General features: G+C 43.6%; 1 protein-coding gene across 1 annotated transcript in view; it reads left to right on the top strand.

The window, feature by feature from the left end:
• LOC109878476 (vacuolar protein sorting-associated protein 8 homolog) overlaps positions 1-12734 on the top strand; it is a 93244-nt gene that overhangs the window by 23916 nt on the left and 56594 nt on the right. The window contains 2 exon segments of the mRNA XM_031813331.1: positions 7774-7996; positions 8980-9069. Coding sequence (XP_031669191.1) covers positions 7774-7996; positions 8980-9069 — 313 coding nt within the window.

Genomic DNA, 12734 nt, shown 5'->3' with positions numbered 1-12734 from the left:
TGGGAACGTGCTTTCAGTTTGTTCCTGTGGGAACGTGCTTTCAGTTTGTTCCTGTGGGAACGTGCTTTCAGTTTGTCCTGTGGGAACGTGCTTTCAGTTTGTTGTCCCTGTGGGAACGTGCTTTCAGTTTGTTTGTTCCTGTGGGAACGTGCTTTCAGTTTGTTTGTTCCTGTGGGAACGTGCTTTCAGTTTGTTTGTTCCTGTGGGAACGTGCTTTCAGTTTGTTTGTTCCTGTGGGAACGTGCTTTCAGTTTGTTTGTTCCTGTGGGAACGTGCTTTCAGTTTGTTTGTTCCTGTGGGAACGTGCTTTCAGTTTGTTTGTTCCTGTGGGAACGTGCTTTCAGTTTGTTTGTTCCTGTGGGAACGTGCTTTCAGTTTGTTTGTTCCTGTGGGAACGTGCTTTCAGTTTGTTTGTTCCTGTGGGAACGTGCTTTCAGTTTGTTTGTTCCTGTGGGAACGTGCTTTCAGTTGGTTTGTTCTGTGGGAACGTGCTTTCAGTTTGTTCTTTCATAACCCTTTGTGGTGGTCGGCCTTAGTTTGGAGAGAGATCTTCCTTTCTCTGTCCATCTCTGTGCCGAAGGGGCTGCTACTCTGCTCTCCGCTGCACTCGGACTGGACTAAAAGGCTCCTTCCTTCACTTAAGAACTGCCATCCCGTCCCGGCTCCAGAGAATTCTATTATCAGTCTATTAGGGTCCCATCCCTGCCCCAGAGCCTCCTAGCATTTGTATTCATTATGGATCCCCATTAGTTCCTGCCAAGGCAGCAGCTACTCTTCCTGGGGTCCAATTTATACCATTTAAAGACATTACAATACATTCACAGATTTCACAACACACTGTGTGTCCTCAGGCCCCCACTCTACAACTACCACATATCTACAACACACTGTGTGTCCTCAGGCCCCTACTCTACAACTACCACATATCTACAACACATTGTTTGTCCTTAGGCCCCTACTCTACAACTACCACATATCTACAACACACTGTGTGTCCTCAGGCCCCCACTCTACAGCCACCACATATCTACAACACACTGTGTGTCCTCAGGCCCCTACTCTACCACTAACACATATCTACAACACACTGTGTGTCCTCAGGCCCCTACTCTACAACTACCACATATCTACAACACACTGTGTGTCCTCAGGCCCCCACTCTACAGCCACCACATATCTACAACACACTGTGTGTCCTCAGGCCCCTACTCTACAACTACCACATATCTACAACACACTGTGTGTCCTCAGGCCCCTACTCTACAACTACCACATATCTACAACACACTGTGTGTCCTCAGGCCCCTACTCTACAACTACCACATATCTACAACACACTGTGTGTCCTCAGGCCCCCACTCTACAGCCACCACATATCTACAACACACTGTGTGTCCTCAGGCCCCTACTCTACCACTAACACATATCTACAACACACTGTGTGTCCTCAGGCCCCTACTCTACCACTACCACATATCTACAACACACTGTGTGTCCTCAGGCCCCCACTCTACAGCCACCACATATCTACAACACACTGTGTGTCCTCAGGCCCCTACTCTACCACTAACACATATCTACAACACACTGTGTGTCCTCAGGCCCCTACTCTACCACTACCACATATCTACAACACACTGTGTGTCCTCAGGCCCCTACTCTACCACTACCACATATCTACAACACACTGTGTGTCCTCAGGCCCCTACTCTACCACTACCACATATCTACAACACACTGTGTGTCCTCAGGCCCCTACTCTACAGCCACCACATATCTACAGTACTAAATCTATGTGTGTGTGTGTGTGTGTGTGTGTGTGTGTGTGTGTGTGTGTGTGTGTGTGTGTGTGTGTGTGTGTGTGTGTGTGTGTGTGTGTGTGTGTGTGTGTGTGTGTGTGTGTGTGTGTGTGTGTGTGTGTGTGTTGCTTCACAGTCCCTGCTGTATTTTTATCTGTTTTTTTCTATCTAATTCTACTGCTTGTGTCAGTCACCTGATGTGGAATAGAGTTCCATGTAGTCATGGCTCTATGTAGTACTGTGGAATAGAGTTCCATGTAGTCATGACTCTATGTAGTACTGTGGAATAGAGTTCCATGTAGTCATGACTCTATGTAGTACTGTGGAATAGAGTTCCATGTAATCATGGCTCTATGTAGTACTGTGGAATAGAGTTCCATGTAGTCATGACTCTATGTAGTACTGTGGAATAGAGTTCCATGTAGTCATGGCTCTATGTAGTACTGTGGAATAGAGTTCCATGTAGTCATGGCTCTATGTAGTACTGTGGAATAGAGTTCCATGTAGTCATGGCTCTATGTAGTACTGTGGAATAGAGTTCCATGTAGTCATGGCTCTATGTAGTACTGTGGAATAGAGTTCCATGTAGTCATGGCTACATGTAGTACTGTGGAATAGAGTTCCATGTAGTCATGGCTACATGTAGTACTGTGGAATAGAGTTCCATGTAGTCATGGCTCTATGTAGTACTGTGGAATAGAGTTCCATGTAGTCATGGCTCTATGTAGTACTGTGGAATAGAGTTCCATGTAGTCATGGCTCTATGTAGTACTGTGGAATAGAGTTCCATGTAGTCATGGCTACATGTAGTACTGTGGAATAGAGTTCCATGTAGTCATGGCTACATGTAGTACTGTGGAATAGAGTTCCATGTAGTCATGGCTACATGTAGTACTGTGGAATAGAGTTCCATGTAGTCATGGCTCTATGTAGTACTGTGGAATAGAGTTCCATGTAGTCATGGCTCTATGTAGTACTGTGGAATAGAGTTCCATGTAGTCATGGCTACATGTAGTACTGTGGAATAGAGTTCCATGTAGTCATGGCTACATGTAGTACTGTGGAATAGAGTTCCATGTAGTCATGGCTCTATGTAGTACTGTGGAATAGAGTTCCATGTAGTCATGGCTCTATGTAGTACTGTGGAATAGAGTTCCATGTAGTCATGGCTCTATGTAGTACTGTGGAATAGAGTTCCATGTAGTCATGGCTACATGTAGTACTGTGGAATAGAGTTCCATGTAGTCATGGCTACATGTAGTACTGTGGAATAGAGTTCCATGTAGTCATGGCTACATGTAGTACTGTGGAATAGAGTTCCATGTAGTCATGGCTACATGTAGTACTGTGGAATAGAGTTCCATGTAGTCATGGCTCTATGTAGTACTGTGGAATAGAGTTCCATGTAGTCATGGCTACATGTAGTACTGTGGAATAGAGTTCCATGTAGTCATGGCTACATGTAGTACTGTGGAATAGAGTTCCATGTAGTCATGGCTCTATGTAGTACTGTGGAATAGAGTTCCATGTAGTCATGGCTCTATGTAGTACTGTGGAATAGAGTTCCATGTAGTCATGGCTCTATGTAGTACTGTGGAATAGAGTTCCATGTAGTCATGGCTACATGTAGTACTGTGGAATAGAGTTCCATGTAGTCATGGCTACATGTAGTACTGTGGAATAGAGTTCCATGTAGTCATGGCTACATGTAGTACTGTGGAATAGAGTTCCATGTAGTCATGGCTACATGTAGTACTGTGGAATAGAGTTCCATGTAGTCATGGCTCTATGTAGTACTGTGGAATAGAGTTCCATGTAGTCATGGCTACATGTAGTACTGTGGAATAGAGTTCCATGTAGTCATGGCTACATGTAGTACTGTGGAATAGAGTTCCATGTAGTCATGGCTCTATGTAGTACTGTGGAATAGAGTTCCATGTAGTCATGGCTCTATGTAGTACTGTGGAATAGAGTTCCATGTAGTCATGGCTCTATGTAGTACTGTGGAATAGAGTTCCATGTAGTCATGGCTCTATGTAGTACTGTGGAATAGAGTTCCATGTAGTCATGGCTCTATGTAGTACTGTGGAATAGAGTTCCATGTAGTCATGGCTCTATGTAGTACTGTGCACCTCACATAGTCTGGACTTGAGGACTGTGAAGAGACCTCTGGTGGCATGTCTTGTGGGGTATGCATGGGTGTCCTAGCTGTGTGCCAGTAGTTTAGACAGACAGCTCGGTGCATTCAACATAAATACAAGTAGTGATGAAGTCCATCTCTCTTCCACTTTCAGCCAGGAGAGATTGACATTCATATTATTAATGTTAGCTGTCTGTGTCCATCCGTGCTGCTCTGTTCTGAGCCAATTGCAATTTTCCTAAGTCCCTCTTTGTGGCACCCGACCACACGACTGAACAGTAGTCCAGATGTGACTAAACTATGGCCCCTAGGACCTGCCTTGTTGATCGTGTTGTTAAGAAGGCAGAGTAGCACTTTATTATGGACAGACTTCTGCCCATCTTAGCTACTACTGTATCAATATGTTTTGACCATATTTACAGTTTACAACCCAGGGTTACTCCAAGCAGTTTAGTCATCTCAACTTGCTCAATTTCCACATGATTTATTACAAGATTTAGTTGAGGTTTAGGGTTAAGTGAATGATTTTGTCCCAATTACAATGCTTTTAGTTTTACAAATATTTTGGACAAACTTATTCCTTTCCACACACTCTTTGTTAAGTGCTGCAGTCATTTCAGTCGCTGTTGTAGCTGACATGTATAGTGTTGAGTCATCTGGAAACATAGACACACTGGCTTTACTCAAAGCATGTCGTTAGTGAAGATTGAAAAAAGTAATGGGCCTAGACAACTGCCCTGGGGAATTCCTGATTCTACCTGGATTTTGTTGGAGAGGCTTCCATTCTAGAACACCCTCTGTGTTCTGTTAGACAGTGAACTCTTTATTCACAATATAGCAGGGGGTGTGAAGCCATAACACACACACTACTGTTCAAATGTTTGAGGTCACGTAGAAATGTCCTTGTTTTTGGAAGAAAAGCTAAATATTGGTCCATTTTAAAATAACATCAAATTGATCAGAAATACAGTGTAGACATTGTTAATGTTGTAAATGACTATTGTAGCTGGAAACGGCAGATTTTTATGTAATATCTACATAGGCGTATAGAGGCCCATTATCAGCAACCATCACTCCTGTGTTCCAAGGGAACGTTGTGTTAGCTAATCCAAGTTCATCATTTTAAAAGGCTAATTAATAATTAGAAAACCGTCTGTTCTGATTAAAGAAGCAATAAAACTGGCCTTTAGACTAGTTGAGTATCTGGAGCCACAGCATTTGTGGGTTCAATTACAGGCTCAAAATGGTCAGAAACAAAGACCTTTCTTCTGAAACTCATCAGTCTATTCTTGTTCTGAGAAATGAAGGCTATTGCATGCGAGAAATTGCCAAGAAACTGAAGATCTCGTACAAGGAAGTGTACTACTCCCTTCACAGAACAGCACAAACTGGCTCTAACCAGAATAGAAAGAGTAGTGGTGCACAACTGAGCAAGAGGGCAAGTACATTAGTGTCTAGTTGTAGAAACAGATGCCTCACAAGTCCTCATTAAATAGTTCCCGCGAAACACCAGTCTCAACTTCAACAGTGAAGAGGCGACTGTGATGCTGGCCTTCTAGGCAGAGTTCCTTTGCCCATCTTAATCTTTTATTTTTGAATTTTACCCCCTTTTTCTCCCCAATTTCATGGTATCCAATTGTTAGTAGCTACTATCTTGTCTCATCGCTACAATTCCCGTACGGGCTCGGGAGAGACGAAGGGTGAAAGTCAAGCGTCCTCCGATACACAACCCTACTCTGCATAGAAGGCCAGCATCCCGAAGTCGCCTCTTCACTGTTGACGTTGAGACTGGTGTTTAACCTTCTGTTTAAACAGCTATATACTGTACCCGCCTGGTGGAGAACTGGTACCATGATCATGCTCTTCTCTCTGTGGTCCTATAGGGACCTACTGTTTAACCAGCTATATACCCGCCTGGTGGAGAACTGGTACCATGATCATGCTCTTCTCTCTGTGGTCCTATAGGGACCTACTGTTTAACCAGCTATATACCCGCCTGGTGGAGAACTGGTACCATGATCATGCTCTTCTCTCTGTGGTCCTATAGGGACCTACTGTTTAACCAGCTATATACCCGCCTGGTGGAGAACTGGTACCATGATCATGCTCTTCTCTCTGTGGTCCTATAGAGACCTACTGTTTAACCAGCTATATACCCGCCTGGTGGAGAACTGGTACCATGATCATGCTCTTCTCTCTGTGGTCCTATAGGGACCTACTGTTTAACCAGCTATATACCCGCCTGGTGGAGAACTGGTACCATGATCATGCTCTTCTCTCTGTGGTCCTATAGGGACCTACTGTTTAACCAGCTATATACCCGCCTGGTGGAGAACTGGTACCATGATCATGCTCTTCTCTCTGTGGTCCTATAGGGACCTACTGTTTAACCAGCTATATACCCGCCTGGTGGAGAACTGGTACCATGATCATGCTCTTCTCTCTGTGGTCCTATAGGGACCTACTGTTTAACCAGCTATATTTTTATTTTTATATTTTTTTATTTCACCTTTATTTAACCAGGTAGGCTAGTTGAGAACACCTTTATTTAACCAGGTAGGCTAGTTGAGAACACCTTTATTTAACCAGGTAGGCTAGTTGAGAACAAGTTCTCATTTGCAACTGCGACCTGGCCAAGATAAAGCATAGCAGTGTGAGCAGACAACAAAGAGTTACACATGGAGTAAACAATTAACAAGTCAATAACACAGTAGAAAACAAATGGGGGGTCTATATACAATGTGTGCAAAAGGCATGAGGAGGTAGGCAAATAATTACAATTTTGCAGATTAACACTGGAGTGATAAATGATCAGATGGTCATGTACAGGTAGAGATATTGTTGTGCAGAAGAGCAGAAAAGTAAATAAATAAAAACAGTATGGGGATGAGGTAGGTGAGAAAGGGTGGGCTATTTACCGATAGACTATGTACAGCTGCAGTGATCGGTTAGCTGCTCAGATAGCTGATGTTTGAAGTTGGTGAGGGAGATAAAAGTCTTCAACTTCAGCGATTTTTGCAATTCGTTCCAGTCACAGGCAGCAGAGTACTGGAACGAAAGGCGGCCAAATGAGGTGTTGGCTTTAGGGATGATCAGTGAGATACACCTGCTGGAGCGCGTGCTACGGATGGGTGTTGCCATCGTGACCAGTGAGCTGAGATAAGGCGGAGCTTTACCTAGCATGGACTTGTAGATGACCTGGAGCCAGTGGGTCTGGCGACGAATATGTAGCGAAGGCCAGCCAACTAGAGCATACAAGTCGCAGTGGTGGGTGGTATAAGGTGCTTTAGTGACAAAACGGATGGCACTGTGATAGACTGCATCCAGTTTGCTGAGTAGAGTGTTGGAAGCCATTTTGTAGATGACATCGCCGAAGTCGAGGATCGGTAGGATAGTCAGTTTTACTAGGGTAAGCTTGGCGGCGTGAGTGAAGGACAGTATTCCAATATACCCGCCTGGTGGAGAACTGGTACCATGATCATGCTCTTCTCTCTGTGGTCCTATAGAGACCTACTGTTTAACCAGCTATATACCCACCTGGTGGAGAACTGGTACCATGATCATGCTCTTCTCTCTGTGGTCGTATAGGGACCTACTGTTTAACCAGCTATATACCCGCCTGGTGGAGAACTATTACCATGATCATGCTCTTCTCTCTGTGGTTCTATAGAGACCTACTGTTTAACCAGCTATATACCCGCCTGGTGGAGAACTGGTACCATGATCATGCTCTTCTCTCTGTGGTCCTATAGGGACCTACTGTTTAACCAGCTATATACCCGCCTGGTGGAGAACTGTTACCATGATCATGCTCTTCTCTCTGTGGTTCTATAGAGACCTACTGTTTAACCAGCTATATACCCGCCTGGTGGAGAACTGTGTGGCTCGGGGGGTCTTCCTGGAGAGTTTGGAACCCTACATCGTGTCGGAGCGTCTGGGCTGTGTGACCGCTCCCGTCATGAGAGACCTGCTGACCCACCTACAGGATAACAACATGATGGACAGTGTAGAGAACTGTCTGATACATCTGGACATCACCAGCCTCGACATACAACAGGTAGGGAGGAGACTGGGGAGGAGACTGGGGAGGAGACTGGGGAGGAGACTGGGGAGGAGACTGGGGAGGAGACGGGGGAGGAGACGGGGGAGGAGACGGGGGAGGAGACGGGGGAGGAGACGGGAGAGTAGACTGGGGAGGAGAGGAGACTGGGGAGGAGAGGAGACTGGGGAGGAGAGGAGACTGGGGAGGAGAGGAGACTGGGGAGGAGAGGAGACTGGGGAGGAGAGGAGACTGGGGAGGACAGGAGACTGGGAAGGAGACCAGACCGGGGAGGAGACTGGGGAGGAGAGGAGACTGGGGAGGAGAGGAGACTGGGAAGGAGACCAGACCGGGGGAGGGGAGGAGACTGGGGAGGAGACTGGGGAGGAGAGGAGACTGGGAATTAGACCAGACCGGGGAGGAGACTGGGGAGGAGAGGAGACTGGGGAGGAGAGGAGACTGGGGAGGAGAGGAGACTGGGGAGGAGAGGAGACTGGGGAGGAGAGGAGACTGGGGAGGAGAGGAGACTGGGGAGGAGAGGAGACTGGGAAGGAGAGGAGACTGGGAAGGAGAGGAGACTGGGAAGGAGAGGAGACTGGGGAGAAGAGGAGACTGGGAAGGAGAGGAGACCGGGGAGGAGAGGAGACCGGGGAGGAGAGGAGACCGGGGAGGAGAGGAGACTGGGGAGGAGAGGAGACTGGGGAGGAGAGGAGACTGGGGAGGAGAGGAGACTGGGGAGGAGAGGAGACTGGGGAGGAGAGGAGACTGGGGAGGAGAGGAGACTGGGGAGGAGAGGAGACTGGGGAGGAGAGGAGACTGGGGAGGAGAGGAGACTGGGGAGGAGAGGAGACTGGGGAGGAGAGGAGACTGGGGAGGAGAGGAGACAGGAGAAGAGAGGATGTCAGTCAGTGTTTCCTCTCTTCCCTCTAGATATTTTGTTCCAATCAGCAGATCAAGTCTGTAGACTCCAGTAGTAACTTGTTCTCTCCCTGTGTATCCAGGTGGTCCAGATGTGTTGGGACAACCAGCTGTATGATGCCATGATCTACGTGTTCAACAGGGGAATGAATGACTACATCACCCCTATGGAGGTACTATAATACTGTTTAATGACTACATCACCCCTATGGAGGTACTATAATACTGTTTAATGACTACATCACCCCTATGGAGGTACTATAATACTGTTTAATGACTACATCACCCCTATGGGGGTACTATAATACTGTTTAATGACTACATCACCCCTATGGAGGTACTATAATACTGTTAATGACTACATCACCCCTATGGAGGTACTATAATACTGTTTAATGACTACATCACCCCATGGAGGTACTATAATACTGTTTAATGACTACATCACCCCTATGGAGGTACTATAATACTGTTTAATGACTACATCACCCCTATGGAGATACTATAATACTGTTTAATGACTACATCACCACTATGGAGGTACTATAATACTGTTTAATGACTACATCACCCCTATGGAGGTACTATAATACTGTTTAATGACTACATCACCCCATGGAGGTACTATAATACTGTTTAATGACTACATCACCCCATGGAGGTACTATAATACTGTTTAATGACTACATCACCCCTATGGAGGTACTATAATACTGTTTAATGACTACATCACCCCTATGGAGATACTATAATACTGTTTAATGACTACATCACCACTATGGAGGTACTATAATACTGTTTAATGACTACATCACCCCTATGGAGGTACTATAATACTGTTTAATGACTACATCACCCCTATGGAGATACTATAATACTGTTTAATGACTACATCACCACTATGGAGGTACTATAATACTGTTTAATGACTACATCACCCCTATGGAGGTACTATAATACTGTTTAATGACTACATCACCCCATGGAGGTACTATAATACTGTTTAATGACTACATCACCCCTATGGAGGTACTATAATACTGTTTAATGACTACATCACCCCTATGGAGGTACTATAATACTGTTTAATGACTACATCACCCCTATGGAGGTACTATAATACTGTTTAATGACTACGTCACCCCTATGGAGGTACTATAATACTGTTTAATGACTACATCACCCCTATGGAGGTACTATAATACTGTTTAATGACTACATCACCCCTATGGAGGTACTATAATACTGTTTAATGACTACATCACCCCTATGGAGGTACTATAATACTGTTTAATGACTACATCACCCCTATGGAGGTACTATAATACTGTTTAATGACTACATCACCCCTATGGAGGTACTATAATACTGTTTAATGACTACATCACCCCTATGAGGTACTATAATACTGTTAATGACTACATCACCCCTATGGAGGTACTATAATACTGTTTAATGACTACATCACCCCTATGGGAGGTACTATAATACTGTTTAATGACTACATCACCCCTATGGAGGTACTATAATACTGTTTAATGACTACATCACCCCTATGGAGATACTATAATACTGTTTAATGACTACATCACCCCTATGGAGGTACTATAATACTGTTTAATGACTACATCACCCCTATGGAGGTACTATAATACTGTTTAATGACTACATCACCCCTATGGAGGTACTATAATACTGTTTTAATGACTACATCACCCCTATGGAGGTACTATAATACTGTTTAATGACTACATCACCCCTATGGAGGTACTATAATACTGTTTAATGACTACATCACCCCTATGGGGGTACTATAATACTGTTTAATGACTACATCACCCCTATGGAGGTACTATAATACTGTTTAATGACTACATCACCCCTATGGAGGTACTATAATACTGTTTAATGACTACATCACCCCATGGAGGTACTATAATACTGTTTAATGACTACATCACCCCTATGGAGGTACTATAATACTGTTTAATGACTACATCACCCCTATGGAGATACTATAATACTGTTTAATGACTACATCACCACTATGGAGGTACTATAATACTGTTTAATGACTACATCACCCCTATGGAGGTACTATAATACTGTTTAATGACTACATCACCCCATGGAGGTACTATAATACTGTTTAATGACTACATCACCCCATGGAGGTACTATAATACTGTTTAATGACTACATCACCCCTATGGAGGTACTATAATACTGTTTAATGACTACATCACCCCTATGGAGATACTATAATACTGTTTAATGACTACATCACCACTATGGAGGTACTATAATACTGTTTAATGACTACATCACCCCTATGGAGGTACTATAATACTGTTTAATGACTACATCACCCCTATGGAGATACTATAATACTGTTTAATGACTACATCACCACTATGGAGGTACTATAATACTGTTTAATGACTACATCACCCCTATGGAGGTACTATAATACTGTTTAATGACTACATCACCCCATGGAGGTACTATAATACTGTTTAATGACTACATCACCCCTATGGAGGTACTATAATACTGTTTAATGACTACATCACCCTATGGAGGTACTATAATACTGTTTAATGACTACATCACCCCTATGGAGGTACTATAATACTGTTTAATGACTACGTCACCCCTATGGAGGTACTATAATACTGTTTAATGACTACATCACCCCATGGAGGTACTATAATACTGTTTAATGACTACATCACCCCATGGAGGTACTATAATACTGTTTAATGACTACATCACCCCTATGGAGGTACTATAATACTGTTTAATGACTACATCACCCCTATGGAGGTACTATAATACTGTTTAATGACTACATCACCCCTATGGAGGTACTATAATACTGTTTAATGACTACATCACCCCTATGGAGGTACTATAATACTGTTTAATGACTACATCACCCCTATGGAGGTACTATAATACTGTTTAATTGACTACATCACCCCTATGGAGTACTATAATACTGTTTAATGACTACATCACCCCTATGGAGGTACTATAATACTGTTTAATGACTACATCACCCCTATGGAGGTACTATAATACTGTTTAATGACTACATCACCCCTATGGAGGTACTATAATACTGTTTTAATGACTACATCACCCCTATGGAGATACTATAATACTGTTTAATGACTACATCACCCCTATGGAGGTACTATAATACTGTTTAATGACTACATCACCCCTATGGAGGTACTATAATACTGTTTAATGACTACATCACCCCTATGGAGGTACTATAATACTGTTTAATGACTACATCACCCCTATGGAGGTACTATAATACTGTTTAATGACTACATCACCCCTATGGAGGGTACTATAATACTGTTTAATGACTACATCACCCCTATGGAGGTACTATAATACTGTAATGACTACATCACCCCCTATGAGGTACTATAATACTGTTTAATGACTACATCACCCCTATGGAGGTACTATAATACTGTTTAATGACTACATCACCCCTATGGAGATACTATAATACTGTTAATGACTACATCACCCCTATGGAGGTACTATAATACTGTTTAATGACTACATCACCCCTATGGAGGTACTATAATACTGTTTAATGACTACATCACCCCTATGGAGGTACTATAATACTGTTTAATGACTACATCACCCCATGGAGGTACTATAATACTGTTTAATGACTACATCACCCCTATGGAGGTACTATAATAATGTTTAATGACTACATCACCCCATGGAGGTACTATAATACTGTTTAATGACTACATCACCCCATGGAGGTACTATAATACTGTTTAATGACTACATCACC

This window comes from Oncorhynchus kisutch, unplaced genomic scaffold (genome assembly GCF_002021735.2).
Source record: "Oncorhynchus kisutch isolate 150728-3 unplaced genomic scaffold, Okis_V2 Okis05a-Okis16b_hom, whole genome shotgun sequence".
Lineage (NCBI taxonomy): Eukaryota > Metazoa > Chordata > Actinopteri > Salmoniformes > Salmonidae > Oncorhynchus > Oncorhynchus kisutch.
Note: the sequence above shows the minus strand (reverse complement) of the source record. Positions and strands in the feature narration are given on the sequence as shown.